The sequence below is a fragment of the Procambarus clarkii genome, chromosome 43 (genome assembly GCF_040958095.1).
Source record: "Procambarus clarkii isolate CNS0578487 chromosome 43, FALCON_Pclarkii_2.0, whole genome shotgun sequence".
Lineage (NCBI taxonomy): Eukaryota > Metazoa > Arthropoda > Malacostraca > Decapoda > Cambaridae > Procambarus > Procambarus clarkii.
The window spans coordinates 3,408,953-3,426,558 of NC_091192.1; the positions used below are offsets into that span (position 1 = coordinate 3,408,953).

The following is a 17,606-nucleotide window of genomic DNA, read 5'->3' on the forward strand; positions in this document are numbered from 1 at the left end:
CTCCCTCCTTCCCTTCCTCCCTCCCTCCATTTCTCCCTCCCCTCCATGCCTCCCTCCATCCCTCCCTCCCTCCATCCCTCTCTCCATCCATCCCTCCCTCCCTCCCTCCTTACCTCCATCTCTCCCTCCCCTCCATCCCTTCCTCCTTCCTTCCCTTCCTTCCTCCCTCCATCCCTCCCTCCCTTATTCCTTCCTTCCATCCAAACATCTGGTTAACTGGGTCAAGTGTTAGGCTTATCTCTTCCCTTCCCCACCACCGACACACACACACACACACACACCCGCCCCCCTCCCTATACTTCCCATACACGCTCTCTGCTTAACCTCAACATACATTGCTCCATCCCTCCCTCCCTCTCTTCTTCTCTCCATCCCTCCCTCTCTCCTTCCCTCCCTCCTTCCCTCCATCCCTCCCTCCCTCCTTCCATCCCTCCCTCCTTCCCAGCTCCCTCCCTCCCTCCTTCCCTCCATTCCTCCCTCCTTCCCTCCCCTCCATCCCTTCCTCCCTCCTTCCTTCCATCTAAACATCTGGTTGCGAGCTGGTCCCTTCCCCTACCAACGACACCCCCCCCCCTCCCCCCCAAACTTCCCATACACACGCTCTCTCTGCTTCACCTCAACAATCATAGCGCCATCCCTCTCTCCCTCCCTCCATCAATCCATCCATCAATCCATCCCTCTATCCATCTCCATCCACTCCCTCCCTACCTACCACCCAGCCTCTGCCTGCCTGCCTCCCTCCTTGCTGCTCCCTCCCTGCCTACCACCCAGCTGCCTCCCTCCCTCCCCGCTTACCACTCAGCCTCTGCCTGCCTGCCTGCCTCCCTCCCTCCATGCCTACCACCCAGCCTCTTCCTGCCTGCCTGCCTGCCTCTGCTTGCCTGCCTCTGCCTGCCTGCTTCTTGCCTGCCTGCCTCCCTCCCAAGCTCTGCCTGCCTGCCTGCCTCCCTCCCTCCTTGCCTGTCCCTCCCTGCCTACCACCCAGCATCTGCCTTCCTCCTTGCCTCTCCCTCCCTGCCTACCTCCCAGCCTCTCCCTGCCTGCCTACATTTCAGCCTCTCCATCCCTGCCTGCCTGCCCATCCACCCACCAGTCAGCCATCACTGACACATCGAGTGCATTTGGAGCCGACATGGTGCACGGATGTTCTTTGATTGTGCCGATATGTCCAACAAAGTAACGGAATGAATACTCCAGCCTCATGACAAATCAAAACAATGTGTCGTGAATCTGTGACGTCACAGGGTAGAAGGCACTAGAGTGGTGGACCCAGTGGCTGTCTGTATAAAATATATCTTACCTGAACGTTGCTTGAAAAATTACCGACACTTAACTTCGGAAATACCGGCGCTCCGGAAATAACGACCAGGGTACAGCCCCATATAGGCCGTTAAATCGAGTGGATACTGTAGATATTTATATATAATGTGTGTATATAGCGTAATAACACCACAAACAGTATTGTTGGAGGAGAAATATTAGTGCGTCTGGCCTTGAGGGCAGCAGCCATCAGCTGACTGTGTGAGTAGCTACGTCTTTGTGCCTTTACTCACCATACAAGCTTAGATGTACAGTTATGGTGAACAAAACATGTAAATACTTACATATATAACGTCAGTATATAAAAGCAAAAACAGTATGGTGGGAGGAGAATGGTGGCAAGTCAGGTGAGGTGAGGGAGGGAGGGAGGGAGTGGCAGCCAGTGGCGGGCTGCCACTGCCCCTCAGCATACCAACTTAGTGGTTCGTTATGGTGAACACGAATGTAGATACTTATATATAGCGTCTGTATATAGCTAATAAAAGCAAAAACAGTATTGCGGGAGGAGAATGTGGGTGAGTCAGGTGATTTGAGGGAGGGAGGAAGTAGCAGCCAGTGGCAGGCTGCCACTGGCACTGCCACTCTGCATGCCAACTTAGTGGTTCATTATGGTGAACAAAACATGCAGATACTTATATATAACCTGTGTATATAGTGTAATAACCGACAAAGTATTTGTTCACTGTTTGATGAACATAATTGAATCAACAATATGTACACCATATTTTTGAGTACAGCAATGATTCACTCATTTTATTATATAAATATATCACACTACACACTATTGAATAATATTACAGCAAAAAAACTACGAAAAATCAATCGGAGACATTGAAATAATTAGGTATCTCAATATCTCTTTGTGGCAACTCCGGTCACAAGCTGGTGATCAACAGACCGCCTGGGACGTACGCTGAGTCAGCGCCTGTTTTTGCCAGACTTCCCCGCCCTATAGTGGGCAATATATGCCACTTACGATTTTTTTATTATTTTTCCCATGATCAGTGAACACAAAATAACAGGTTAGGAAGAATTTTTTTTTTTTTTTTTTTTTTTTTTTTATTTATGCGCCTGTGGGTGTCAAATGGTATATAGCCATGCGCCATTTAAGGGTTAAAGCTGTTTGCGCCGATCCTGCAGGATGCGCTGTCGCGGTTTTTCGCTGCGAGCCTTGCGTGTCGGCAGGTGGTGCTCGCTTCCTCCTTGGAATTCGCTTGGGCTTTGGCTCTTAGATCGTCTTCTCCCTTTTGACTTTTATTGTCTGCGGCCTCTGCAGTCTAGCAGTATATGAAAGCGGCTTCCTCCAGCTGCCGCCTGATGTCTGACTTGTTGGTTCTCCAGGAATCCCGGGTCGGTTTGTCCTGGAGAGGTCGTTCCAGGGCCTCCAGTTCTGCTTGTTGAGGTGGGCCGCAGGTGCCAGTTTTGAAGCCAGTGCCGCCTTCAGTCCTGGCTGCGCCTGGTCGGTGAGGTGTTCGCTCTGAACGCAGGTCAGGTTCTCGTAAGGGGCATCAGCCCATTTACGGTTCACCCCATTGACGGGGTGATAGGGGGAAGGCTTGCTATGTTCGCTCAGGCCTGGTCTCACAATTCGTGGGCTATTTGGGTCGTTTCTCGCGGCCTGCGGTGGCGTTGGGTGGCTCCTCCTCCTTTGGGGGTCTTCAGGGCTGGCAGGGCAGGTCTCTTCCCCTGCACTCTGTCAAGTCGTCTTGGAGTCGGTGCTCTTGGGTGTGGTCGAAACGACAACGTCCCTCAGATGGGTTTCCCGCCTGTTTCCATTTCCGAAATGGGACTGTGCAGACTTGCGGTTCATTCTGGACTTGTCCCGTCTGAACCCCTGGGTTTCTTGCCCCTCCTTTCGGATTACCACTCTGTCCCAGGTCCGGCTTCTGTTGGAACCGGTTGCTTTGATAGTGTCCCTGGACCTCAAGGACGCGCATTCCAACGTCTCGATTCATCCTGCTCGGTTTTGTTGTAGGGTGTCAGAATTACTGCTTTCATTGTCTCCCGTTCGAGTTTAACCTGGCAACTCGCAGGTTCACACGCCTTACCCGGGTCATGGTGGCCCATCTGCAGCCGTTAGGTGTTCGGGTGTTGGCTTACCTCGACGAATGGCTGGTTTGAGCTCCCAGTCGGTCCGCGTGTCTGCTCGCCAGGGGTTTGGTACTTTCCCAGCTGGCCGGGTTCGGGTTCCTGATAAACTGGCAGAAGACCCACCTGGTTCCCTCCCAGATTTGGACCTGGCTGGGTCTTGCGTGGGACTCTCGGACCACTTCGTTGTCTCTCCCTCCAGAGTCTCTCTTTCGGCTGCGGTCTTGCATGCGCTTGTTTCTGGGGGGCTCCTGGGTCACCCGGCGGTTGCTCAGGAGTCTGTGCGGAAGCCTGAACTTTGCGATGATGGTCTACCTGCCGGGTCGGGTTTGGCTTCGTCGGCTGTTCTGGTTCCTTCAGGGATGTTCCTTCCGCCTCTCTCATGATCGCTAGGTTCGTCCCCCTGGGGCCTTACGTCGGCTGCTGCATCGCCAGCTTCCTCTTCGGGTTTTTCAGGGTTCAGTGCCTTGGCGCCTACCCGAGCCCTCGCTCGATGAGTTTACGGACACGTCGTTTCTCAACAGGGGCATTGTGACCAGTGCTTACCATGCCGGCCAGGGGCAGTGGGGTCCTTCCTTCCGTCGGCCCCACAGTACGGTCCGGGAGTTTGCAGCGATGTGGTTTGCGCTTCAGAGGGTTCGGGTTGCCCGCCGATCGATGATCCAACTCCATTTGGACTGCTCCAGGGTTCATTGCCTGAACCAAGGGGGCTCGATGAAGTCCTTGACTTTTTGGGTCTGGTCGTTTCGGGTGATTTGTCTGCTGAGTTCTCAGGGTTTGGCTCTCCTGGCAGTTCATGTCCGGAGGGTGTGCAACGTGTCTGGCGGACGGCCCTGTCTCGATTCATTCCCAGGTCCATGGATTGGACAGTCGATGCAGACTCATTCAGTTGGCTCTGCCAGACATTCTGGCGCCTGGAGGTGGACCTCTTCGTGTCGGCGTGGTCGAGGCATCTTCCGGCATATGTTGCGCCCTTCCCCGACCGCGAGGCTGTCGGGATCGACACCTTCCGGAAGGACTGGTCAAGGTGGGGGTTCGTGTACTTCTTTCTCCCAGTTCAGCTGTTGCTCCAGGTCCTGGCTCGCTAGGAGACTTACCAAGGGCAAGTAATGCTCTTGGCCCCGTGGTGGCCAGCCCAGCTGTGGTTTCAGGCGCTGCCTGCTCGGTGTCCGAACCCGGTGGTTTTTCCGCGGCTCCGCCTCTTTCAAAAGATCGGCTCGGTCCATTACGAGATTGGTTGCTCTTCTCCTCGAGTCTTCGCCTTTGGTATTTTTGACTTGAGTTTATCACCATCTGTATGGTGATCAGGTGGCTTCATTAATGGCGTACCACCTGCGTGCTTCGTCTCGGCGGCAGTATGAAGTTTCCTGGCGGTCCTTCCGTTTATTTTTTACTCTGTCATTGTACTTCAATTTCGGTTCGGGTTATGTTGTATTTTCTTTTGTGGTTGTTCCAGAACCATCATTTTATGCCAAATACTGTCACCTTGTATTGTGCGGCGCTGGAACTTCACCTTGTTTTCGGTATAGATGCTACTTCTGCATCATTTCACAAGCTGTCTCATTCCTTTTTTCACCTCCAGCCTGCTCATGCGCCGACTGAGCTGTCCTGGTCTTTGGACAGAGCGCTCTCCTATCTCTCTTCTCCTCGGTTTGTTGTGGCCCCTTCGGTTCAGGATTGTTTCTCAGACTTTTCTTCTTGGCATTGGCCTTTAAGGGTCGGGTTGTGGAGCTTCATGCTATTCTCCGGCACAGGGGTTTCTGCTCTTTAGGTCATGGTGATAGGTTTGTTCGTCTGCAGCTGTCTCCTTTTCTGGCGAAGAATGAGACTGCTGCTTTCCGGAGGGGTCCTTGGGTTGTTAATGCTTGATTGGTCAGGCCGGGGGTGCATCATGTGTTGTGTCCGGTTACGGCCCTCCACCATTATTTGCGCACCACGGCTTCTGTGTTTGGAGACGCACTTTGGGTTGATCCAGTTTCCCTTCTTCCCTGTTCGCGGGTACGGGTCTCTCGGGTCGTCCACAGAGTTATTAACACTATCAGTCACCGGACAGGCGCGCGGTCAACTTAGGGGTCATGCACCCGACGTACGGGCAAGCGTGTGGGCAAGCACGCGGCGACACCTAAATGTGAATACTCGTTTCAGCTTTCTCACCTTAATTCTTGTGCTAAGTCGCTCGTTTTGGTATCATTGTGTTCACAATTAAATTCCCTACAGGCGTGTATAAATATAATGTCCACAAGCCTGGCGTGACTCCCAACAGCAAAGCCTAAAGTCGGCAAAAGTTACCCGTGAGCGCACAAAATCAGTAAAATGTGCATACTCGTTCCATTTTTCTCACCTTAATTCTTGTGCTACGTTGCTCGTTTTGGTATCATTGTGTTCGCAATTAAATTCCCTACAGATGTGTATGAATATAATGTACAAAAGTTTGGAGTGCCTCCCAGCAAAAAAGCCTAAAGTTACCCGTGAACGAGCACCAATTTGTACAGTGCAACCTAATGTGTATACTCGTTCAGTTTGATAACATCAATTTTCCTGTTACGTCTTTCATTTTGGTATCAAATTGTTCGCAATAAAATGGTGTGTATTTTAAAACTAGTCCCATAATAACAGAGCAATAACTGGACTTTTAACAAATAATTTAATTCTGGAAGCTCATCATCACAAAATTATTTATATCTTTCCAGTGTTCGGACATCAAGTTTCATGTTACATCTTTCATTTTGGTATCAAATTGTGCGCATTCTAAAGGCGCTTATTTCAATACTATCCCGAGGTCGATTGGATAAAAAATGAATTTTAAACAAATATTTTTTGTAGTAGACGCAAGTCCAGTCCAAAGTTAGGACTCAGGAGAAAAATAATGGACACGAGTCCAGTCCAAAGTTACCGATAGTGTTAAGTCTAGCCAGTCTGTGGTCTATTCCTGTGCCCATGGCATTCATAAGTTTGCTGCTCTTGCTACCATCTTTGGTAATATGTCCTGGGCTGACATTCGGGTACAGGGCTTTTGGCGGTCAAACAGGGTCCTGGTTGTACGCTACCTCGTTAACGTTCCTGGGCCTAGTCGGCTCTGAGTTATTTTGGGTCAGTGGTTGCAGTCAGTTGTCTCGACTTCGAATTGAGATGTGAGCAGCGACCGCCTCCCGGGTAAGTCCCCTTTCTTTCCTTTTCGTCTTTGGTGAAGTAGCACAGGGGAGCCGAAGGGGCTCCCCCCAGAAAACCTGTGTTGTATGTAACGAAACGCCATTTTCTGGGTTGAGTCCCGGAGGCTCCCTGGCAACCCTCCCTCCCTCCAGTTGGCAGTTTTCGCGGTTTTTGACATCCAGCCTCAGAACTGGGAAGTGGATCACTGGGGCGGGGGTCTGGGGCTCCCCCATTCCCCTCCTGGGGAGGGGGGAGGGAGCTGCGCAGACATGCGGCGCAGCTCATGTGAAGTCATGCTTGTTTGCTCGTTTTCCCTTGGGGAGTTCTGTCCACTCGTTTGTCTATTTTCGTCCCTTTTAACCAGAATAGGGGTTTGTTTTAAAAGGGGTGCTTACCTTTCTGGGTGCCTGTCCCAGTCGATGGCAGATATAGAATGCTCCAAAATCACATGTGCATTTCTATAGGCCATTGCTCCTCGTACCTCTCTGAAGGAGCCAGGTTCTGGCTCGTGGTACCCAGTAGGCCTAGAACTCCACCCACATCGACTGGTGCCAAACTTAGGAATAATCATATCAGCCTGGTTAGTTCCGGGGAGCCTCCGGGACACACCCAGAAAATGGCGTTTCATTACATTCAATGCTGGTTTTATTGAGGATAAGTTCCAGTTTCTGTGCTATGACAAAAACGAAAATATAAAAACAAAAAACCCCATACAAAATGCATTCAAATCACACTAGAAAAAAAGAAAAATGTTAAAGATATGGGGCCCACAGGCTGTGAGCATTTGTGTCCAACAATCTGGTTAACCAGACCACCAACCAGGAGGCCTAGTCAGAGTCTGGGCCATGGGGACACTTATATCAAGAATAAGTAGAAGCAAGAACAGGTAGAAGACAATACAAAAGGTCACCTTGAAGAAAATACAAAAGGTCACCCTTTTCTTTATATTAACCTTTGTTTAACTCCACACATCAAATATCACGTGGCTTCCTCCTCCCATGTTGACTCACATGGCTCCTACTTTGCTACTATGATATTTACATCACTATCTTCATAGGTTATGATATAACAGTAAATTCTATATTCAAATAATGTTCCTATCATACCAAGTATTCTGCACTTATCACATATACATCTTGTGTAAATGAGAAATACTTACTGTGTTTTTGGGTTTTTCTTTAGCTAATGGCTTTCTTCCCAAGAGTTTTGGTTTTGAGCTTGCATGAATGGCTTTACTTTCAGTCAATGGTTCAGCATAAGGGGGAGAATGAACTGTAGAAGTAACAGCAGCAGCAGATGAAAGGGCTGCTTCCTGTGGTGGCTGACTCCCTGTAGATCCAGTTTGACTTTGTGAGCTCTTAATGTCTAAAGCATTTGTGGGTGCGGATGCATCTGTGCCACCATCACTAACAGCCCCAGAGACATCAGTGGTAGAAATAGCAGACCTAAAAATGCTTGGAATTTGCGGTGACTGACTTTTACGATCCATGTGAACTTCAACCTTCTCGTTACCAATACAAATAGTTGATGTTTGTGATTCTTTAAGATTGACAAGCTCTATTGTCCGTGACAGAGAGTTGTCCAAATCGGCACTGGCATCCTTGCTTTCAGACGTAGCTTCCTGGGAATGACTCACTTCTGTTATTACTTTCTCTTTCAAAATTTTTTCTTCTTTTGCATTTTGTACATTTCTATTGATAATGTCTTGTGCATAACTGGTTTCCTTACCCTTCTCAGAGGAAGCTATATGCTGAATTTCTTTTTCTATTGTATCTAGCACAGAATTTGAGAGTTTTGCTGTATCTTTCCTGACAGCTATATCCTCCACACCCTCTAAAGGTATAGATTGCTCTACTTCATTGAATATTTTAATATCATGACCAAAGGCAATACCTTGAATTTCAGACAATTTATCATCAAGAGCCTGAAGATGCTCTTCAGTAATTTCTCTCTCTTCAATTTCTTTTACATCAAGAAGAGGTTCAAACTGTTCTATTCTTTTATTAACGTCATCTCGTGAACCTTTGAAGGTTTCTACAATACTGCTTGTAACTTCCTGAACACCACTAAGAGCACTTGTGATTTTGTTGCCAATACTTGGCTTCACTCCAGCCACTGTTGGGTCAGTGTATCCATCCACAGCTTCTTGCATCATAATTTCTTCAATACTTAATTCTTGAACATTTGGGTCATACAGTGGATCATATCCCTCAGTCTTTTCAGAAATTCCTGGAAGAAAAAGAGTGGATATAATATTAGTTACATGAACATGTCATGTGTGTTTGTGGCTTTGCAACAGTGTCCTAATTAATTACTAAAACCTGTAATAACATAACCCATTTTACCTACTTGTATATACAAAATAAAATACACTATTTTATTCAGATATATATATTTCCATTCATTTAAACCTGGAGTGGTTTTCAAGAAATTCCTAACATGAAAATACTGTCTCCACTCGATTATCTGAACTATATGGGAAGGACCCCCAGCCAGATAATCACATTTTCCGGATTAGAGTACTTTTTCACCTCTGAGCCCAAAAGTGACCATTTCCAACAATTTTTATACCTCAATTATGATTTAAATTGAAACACTAATTAGTGTGTGTGGCTGGGTGGGTGGTTAGCTGCCTAGCTGGTAGGTGGGCAGGGGAAAGTGGGTGGGCAGGCAGGGATAGGTGCATTCAGGCAGGTAGGTGGGTGGGTTGACAGGTCTGTGTAGGTAGGTGGGTGGGTTGGCAGGTCTGTGCAGGCAGGTGGGTGGGTTGGCAGGTCTGTGTAGGCAGGTGGGTGGGTTGGCAGGTCTGTGCAGGCAGGTGGGTGGGTTGGCAGGTCTGTGCAGGTAGGTGGGTGGGTTGGCAGGTCTGTGCAGGCAGGTGGGTGGGTTGGCAGGTCTGTGCAGGCAGGTGGGTGGGTTGGCAGGTCTGTGCAGGCAGGTGGGTGGGTTGGCAGGTCTGTGAAGGCGGGTGGGTGGGTTCACAGGTCTGTGTAGGCAGGTGGGTGGGTTGGCAGGTCTGTGCAGGCAGGTGGGTGGGTTAGCTATGCAGGCAGGTGGGTGGGTTGGCAGGTCTGTGTAGGCAGGTGGGTGGGTTGGCAAGTCTGTGCAGGCAGGTGGGTGGGTTGGCAGGTGGGTGGGTTGGCAGGTCTGTGCAGGCAGGTGGGTGGGTTGGCAGGTCTGTGCAGGCAGGTGGGTGGGTTGGCAGGTCTGTGCAGGCAGGTGGGTGGGTTGGCAGGTCTGTGCAGGCAGGTGGGTGAACAGGAGGGCGGGTTGGCTATGCAGGCAGGTGGGTGGGTTGGCTATGCAGACAGGTGGGTAGGTGGGCATGCAGGTGGGTTGGTGGGCAATCAGGCAGATGGGTGAACAGGTTTGTGGGTTGGTAAGTGGGCAGGCAGGTGGGCAGGTAGTTGGTTAGGTGGGCGTGCAGGTAGGTGGGCGTGCAGGTAGGTGGGCGTGCAGGTAGGTGGGCGTGCAGGTAGGTGGGCGTGCAGGCAGGTGGGTGGGTGGGTGGGTGGGTTATCTTGAGGTTATCTTGACTTGATTTCGGGGCTTTAGTGTCCCCGCGGCCCGGTCCTCGACCAGGCCTCCACCCCCAGGAAGCAGCCCGTGACAGCTGAACTAACTCCCAGGTATCTATTTACTGCTACGTAACAGGGGCATAGGGTGAAAGAAATTCTGCCCATCGTTTCTCGCCGGCGCCCGGGATCGAACCCGGAACCACAGGATCACGTGTCCAGCATGCTGTCCGCTCGGCCGGCCGGCCCCCCGGGTGGGCGACACTGGAAAGAGAGATCACACGTCTGTGATCTCCTTCCTGGTCACCCTCTTTCCCCATCTCATGGCAGCCTCCCTAACTCCCCTTCACGTGTACTCACCTAATTGTACTTGCCTAATTGTGCTTGCGGGGGTTGAGCTCTGGCTCTTTGGGCCCGCCTCTCAACTGTCAATCAACTGGTGTATAGATTCCTGAGCCTACTGGGCTCTATCATATCTACATTTGAAACTGTGTATGGAGTCAGCCTCCACCACTTCACTGCCTAATGCATTCCATCTGTTAACTACTCTGACACTGAAAAAGTTCCTTCTAACGTCCCTGTGACTCAATTTGGTACTCGGTTTCCACCTGTATCCCCCTTGTTCACGTGCCATCCATGTTAAACAGTTTATCTTTATCTACCCTGTCAATTCCTGAGAATTTTGTAGGTAGTGATCATGTCTCCCCTTACTCTTCTGTCTTCTAGTGTCGTGAGGTGCATTTCTTGCAGCCTTTCTTCGCTGAATGATTCCTTACACATGTTCCTGAAGGCAGTTCTGATGTTAGCCAGCCTCGCATATACCGCAGATGTTATTCTTCTAATTTGGACTTCAGGAGACAGTGTTGGTGTGATATCAACTCCTAGATCTTTCTTTCTGTCTGTTTCGTGAAGGACTTCATCTCCCATTCTGTATCCTGTGTCTGGCTTCCTGTTTTCACTGCCTAGTTTTGTTACCTTACATTTACTCAGGTTGAACTTTAGTAGCCATTTGTTGGACCATTCATGCAATCTAGGTCATCTTGTAGTCTTATACTGTCTTCCTCCATCTTAATCCTCCTCATAATTTTTGCATCATCAGCAAACAATGAGAGGAATGATTCTATACCATCTGAAAAATCATTTAAATATATAAGAAACAGTATGGGTACAAGGACTGAACCCTGCGAGACCCCACTAGTGACATCTCGCCAATCTGAGACCTCACAGCCTTGTGGACCAAACTCTCACAAGTCAAGCCTGGCCTCGGGCTGGGCTTGGGGAGTAGAAGAACTCCCAGTACCCCATCAACCAGGTATCAACCAGGTATCACCCCGCACAGTGACTCACTGCTTTCTGTTACTTAGGTACTCCCCTTATCCAATGGAGTACCTTCCCTTTCACTCCTGCCTGCATCTCCAGCTTTCGTATTAGTCTCTGGTGTGGTACTGTGTCAACGGCTTTCTGGCAATCCAAAAATATGCAGTCTGCCCACCCTCTCTTTCTTGTCTGATTCTTGTTGCCTGATGGTAGAATTCAATTAATCCTGTGAGGCATGACTTGCCATCCCTGAAACCATGTTGGTGTTGTGACACAAAGTTCCTTTGCTCCAGATGTTTGACTAGCTTTTTTCGCACAATTTTCTCCATTAGCTTGCATGGTATGCAAGTTAGGGACACTGGCCTGTAGTTCAGTGCCTCCTGTCTATCCCCCTTCTTGTATATCGGGACTACGCTTGCCGCCTTCCAAATTTCTGGCAGTTCACCTGTTACCAATGATTTGTTATACACCATGGAGTAGCAGGCACAGTACTTCTGCTCCTTCCTTTAGTATCCATGGTGATATTTCATCCGGGCCTATAGCCTCTGTCACATCCAACTCTAGCAAAAGCTTCCGTACATCTCCACTGGTAATCTCAAATTCCTCTAGTGGTGCCTGGTTAATTATTCCTTCTCTTATCTCTGGAACTTCTCCTTACTCTAATGTGAAGACTTCCTGGAATTTCATATTGAGTTCCTCGCACACTTCTTTGTCATTTGTAATGAATCTGTCTGCCCCTATCCTCAGTTTCATTACCTGTTCCTTCACTTTTGTCTTTCTCCTGATGTGGCTGTGCAGCAATTTGGGTTGGGTCTTAGCTTTGCTTGCTATGTCGTTTTCATATTGCCCTTCTGCCACTTTTCTCACCCTGACGTATTCATTCCCAACTCTCTGGTAACCTTCTCCACTCTCAAGTGTCCTGTTATTTCTATAGTTTCTCCATGCTCTTTTACTTTGTTGCTTAGCTAGCTTACATCTCTGATTAAACCATGGGTTTCTCATCTGCATTTCATTTTTTACCTTTTGGGCCGGGATAAGCTTTTCTGCTGCCTCCCTGCACTTCTGCGTGATGTATTCCATCATGTCTTGGGCCGTCTTTCCCTTAGCTTTGATTCCCATGTTATATCCGTTAGGAATTTTCTTATCTCCTCATAGTTTCCCTTCCGGAATGTTAGCCTTTTGTTTTCAGTTAACTTTCTCGAGTACTTTAGCCCTTCTTCGACCAGATACTCAAACGTCAGTACACTGTAATCGCTCATTCCTACTGGGGCCTCAAAGTCAATTTCCCTTATGCCGGAGTCATTCAGAGTGAAGACTAGGTCGAGTCTCGCTGGTTCATCGTTTCCCCTCATCCTAGTGGGTTCCCTGACATGTTGGTTTAGAAAGTTTCTTGTCACCACCTCCACTAGTTTGGCTCTCCATGTATTCTCTCCTCCATGCGGTTCCTTGTTCTCCCAGTCTATCCTTCCGTGATTGAAGTTCCCCATGATGAACAGATGGGATCGATTTCTACAGGCAGCAGAGGCTGCCTTCTCATTTATGTTATTAACTGCCATGTTGTTTCTGTCATACTCTTGCCTGAGTCTTCTGTCATTTGGTGGAGGATTATATATCACTGCTACTACTACTCTAGATCCTCCTATCGTCATGGTGCCTGTTATGTAGTCTCTAAACCCTTCACAGCCTGTGATAACGTGCCTCTACGTGTGTCAAAACATGGAGGTTGACACGCTGTATGATGACTTTTACATATGAACTGTTCTGTTCAAATATTATAGTGTGTTATTAAATATTCATAACTATCTCTCCACATCAATAAGAAAACAATATAATTCTTGCAACACCTCCAATGCCACCTTCCTTGGTAGGCTTAAGCGAGTCACATCTGGTACCCACACACACACAACACTTCTCCCTCCCTCCTTCCCTGACCTACTCCCTCCCCCATCCCTGACCCACTCCCTCCCTCCTTCCCTCTCTGACCCACTCCCTCCCTCCCTGACCCACTCTCTCCCTCCCTCTCTGACTCACTCCCTCCCTGACCCACTCTCTCCCTCCCTCCCTCCCTGACCAACTCCCTCCCTTCCTGACCGACTCCCTCCCTGATCAACTCTCTCCTTTCCTTCCTTCCTGACCGACTCCATCCCTCCCTTACTGACTCTCTCCCTTCCTTCCTTCCTGACCGACTCCCTCCCTCCTTCCCTTAGAGAGAGAATTATGGGACAGTTGAGCTATGACCTTTAACCCTTAAACCGCGTAAATCATATATATATATGATATCAGTGACAAAACCGAAACCGCGCACATCATTTATATATGATTTCGTGTCTAGTGCTATAATTTAAACGCCCCGCCTGGGATAGGGGCAGCTATAGTACAGCCACGACCGATAGTTGCCAGATGCCACCTAGAAAAAAAATCCAGGCCAACATTCTTGAGTGTTAGAGAGTCAGTATTGAGCAAGCCACCAAGGCTGGCCCACGCAGCACGAGCTCACAGCACCGCTGTTCAGCTTGTGACCACAGCATCGCTTACAAATGCCGTAATATATATGACACTGCTATTATTTAGCAGTGATAGTATTACTGAAGCCCCCTGACTGTGATAAAACTGACCAGGATTCTGATAATAGCAGGATTGTGGTGATATTTAGTGCTGTACTCCATGGAGGGAGGAGTAATGCTATCTTGAGGTTATCTTGAGATGATTTCAGGGCTTTAGTGTCCCCGCGGCCCAGTCCTCGACCAGGCCTCCACCCCCAGGAAGCAGCCCGTGACAGCTGACTAACACCCAGTTACCTATTTTGCTGCTAGGTAACAGGGGTATAGAGTGAAAGAAACTCTGCCCATTGTTTCTCGCCGGCGCCTGGGATTGAACCCAGGACCACAGGATCACAAGTCCAGCGTGCTGTTCGCTCGGCCGACTGGCTCCCTTGCTGGGAGGGAGGGTTGTGGCGTCGTCTTCTGACTGTGTGTGGCCACCATTTATTGACTGCACTCACCATACCAGCTTAGTGGTTCGCTATGGTGAACACAAAAGTAGATACTTATATATAACATGTGTATAGAGTGTGATAACAGCAAGTGGAGTAGGTTGGGAGCCGCCATTTTGGTGAGGGAGGAGCGTCGTCTGCACGAAATGTTATGTTTGTTTACTGATGGCCACTATGGTCTTTGGGCACTATTCCAGCTTATTTGTACAGGTATGGTGAATAAAACAGGTAGATACTTATATATAATGTGTGTATATAGCGTAATAACACCACAAACAATATTGTTGGAGGAGAAATATTAGTGCGTCTGGCCTTGAGGGCGGCCGCCATCAACTGTGTGAGTAGCTACGTCTTTGTGCCTTTACTCACCATACAAGCTTAGATGTACAGTTATGGTGAACAAAACATGTAAATACGTATATATAACGTCTGTGTATAGTGAATAAATGCAAAAACAGTATTGTGGGAGGAGAATGAGGGCGAGTGAGGTGGTGTTGAGGGAGGGAGTGGCAGCGAGTGGCTGGCTGGTGTGTGGCGGTCACTCCTCATTACTTTTTGACTCACAAGACCAACTTAGTAGTTCGTTATGGTGAACAAAACATGCAGATACTTATATATAACCTGTGTATATAGTGTAACAACAGCAAAACTATTTGTTTATTGTTTTATGAACATAATAATTGAATCACTAATATGCACACCATAATTTTGAATACAGCGATGGTTCACACATTTTATTATATAAATATACCACAATTCACTGTATGGAATAATATTACTGCAAAAAAACTAAGAAAAAATCAATCAGAGACATTGAAATAATTAGGTAATAATATATTTGTGGCAACTGCCGTCTGACAGCTCGGGCGGAGTAGACCTCGTCTGGCGAAGGCTCTGCCAACGCCTCTTTTTTGCCACACTTCCCTACCCTATTGCGGCTAAAATATGCCACCTACGATTTTTTTGTTATTTTTTCCGTGATCAGGGAACAAAAATGAACACTTCTATAAGACGAAAGAATTTTTTGGATTTTTTTTTTTTGCGCCTGTGGGTGTGAATTCCATTTGGGCCCCTAGCAGTTTGAGGGTTAAGCAGTGTGTGTATGGGATGTGGGGCGGGTGGGGGGAGGTGTATCGGTGATGGGGGGGGGGGGACGGGCTCACTCAGATAACCCTACACTCGTCACCGGTAACCAGAATTGTTTCATAAATTCTGGATGTACAATACTGTACATGATCATATGTCTTTTTGGTTACAGATTTTGTTTAGCAATATTATTAGGATAATAAAAAGTTATAAAAATACTTTTTCATGAATGCTTAATTGTATTAGATGGAAATTCTCCAGGCTGGCAATCTACTGCCACCTACAGAAGGATCTCTTGGGGAGGGAGGGAGTGAGGGAAAGTGAATGTGGGCGGGACAGAGGAAGTGAACAGAAGTGAGGGTGACTTTCTCCAGCTCTTCCTGGTGGTTTTGTACAATGAGTGTTAGGCCACCGATCCGGCCAAACACCCGTTTTTCCAGCTCCCATGGACATTTTGGCTGGATAGTGAGATAATTTTATCCGGCCACGATTTTAGCTGGATAAGGGCGTTTTCCGGATAGTTGGATTCCGGATAATCGCATGTCTACAGTACTTAGATACCATCAGTAACCATGTTACTGATGGTTTATTTACATAATAAACTGATTAACCACTTAACTGTGCCAACCGAGTATTCTCGGTCGGCGGGAAACTGCGCCAACCGAGAAAACTCTCTTTGATTTTTCGGTACCAATTCTAAATGTGTACGAGGTTGGTTGTGTAGGAAATGGACTCTTAGGGCCTCCAGTGAGAGGCAGCCATCTTGGAAAAAATTCCCAGAATGCCCTAGGGCTGCTGGCTGGGTTAGCACTGATTGAGCAACCATGGGTGGCGCACGCGCCTCTGGCTTCCAAACACCTGTCTGACGCAGTGTTGAAAGATAACGCTCTGTCAGTGAAATTCAAACCTTATTGTTTGAAGAACATAAGGGTCATAATATTGGTGAAGCTAGGCGCAATAAAGACCTAACACAAAATAGTAACAGGAATTGATAAAATCGATAGGGAAGATTTCCTGAGACCTGGAACTTCAAGAACAAGAGGTCATAGATTTAAACTAGCTAAACACACTTCCCGAAGAAATATAAAAAAATTCACTTTCGCAAACAGAGTGGTAGACGGTTGGAACAAGTTAGGTGAGAAGGTGGTGGAGGCCAAGACCGTCAGTAGTTTCAAAGCATTATATGACAAAGAGTGCTGGGAAGGCGGGACACCACGAGCGTAGCTCTCATCCAGTAACTACACTTAGGTAATTACAAAAGTCGGATGCAAGTGATACAGCACCTATGAGGATGATACAGCGAGCGTAACCAGTTGTAGCTCTGAGCATCACCCTTGCAATCCTATGCTATCTACAATTAGTGGCTTTACAAGACTGTAATTACCATATTTGTATCCTCACATTCCTTATGTACATTCTTGTATATGCATAAATAAATAAATAAATAAATAAAAATAAATTTATTTACATGATACATAGATGAATCATTTTCTGCATTCAGTGATGATGCATCTGATACAAGTAGCATAGATGAACAGTGTTAGCGGCTTCCATGGTGGTGTTTTTTATAGATATTTTCAAGAATACCTGAATCTCTTCCTAACTGACGAAAACTCTTTGAAGCTAGCTGAATCTCTTTCTGACTGACGGACACTCGTGAGGTAAGCTGAATCTCTTCCTGTGTGGGACCATACAAAGCAATCTTTTCAAGACTACCTTACAAATTGATATTTCCTATAATCTTTTCAATACTACTTATGCTTTACAAGTTTGGTTACATACAACCTACAAGTACTAAGCCAAGGGTGCACGTGAGTGCGTTATTTGCAAGCACACAGAATGAAAAAACAGGAAGCGAAAATTTATCTGTACCTGGTGCACTGAGAGCGAAGTCGTGCAGTGTACCATGGGCTACTTCGTTGATTATTACTCACTTCCGAAGTACTGAGTGTGTAATACAGTGCGTTACTGTGTAAATAGTGTGTAAAACTGTACATATTGTAATTTTAGTGAATTTTTAACAGGTAGTAGCCGGTCGGCCACAGGGGAGCCGGTCGGCCGAGCAGACAGCACGCTGGACTTGTGATCCTGTGGCCCTGGGTTTGATCCCAGGCGCCGGAGAGAAACAATGAGCAGTT

At 47.7% G+C, this 17,606-nt stretch overlaps 1 protein-coding gene across 2 annotated transcripts in view; it reads right to left on the reverse strand.

Annotated features, from left to right (window-relative positions):
* Coq8 (ubiquinone biosynthesis protein COQ8, mitochondrial) overlaps positions 1 to 17,606 on the reverse strand; it is a 350,169-nt gene that overhangs the window by 159,714 nt on the left and 172,849 nt on the right. For both annotated transcript variants that reach the window (XM_069299996.1, XM_069299995.1), the window contains exon 4: positions 7,718 to 8,787. In XM_069299996.1, coding sequence (XP_069156097.1) covers positions 7,718 to 8,787 — 1,070 coding nt within the window. The remainder of the gene's footprint in view (positions 1 to 7,717; positions 8,788 to 17,606) is intronic.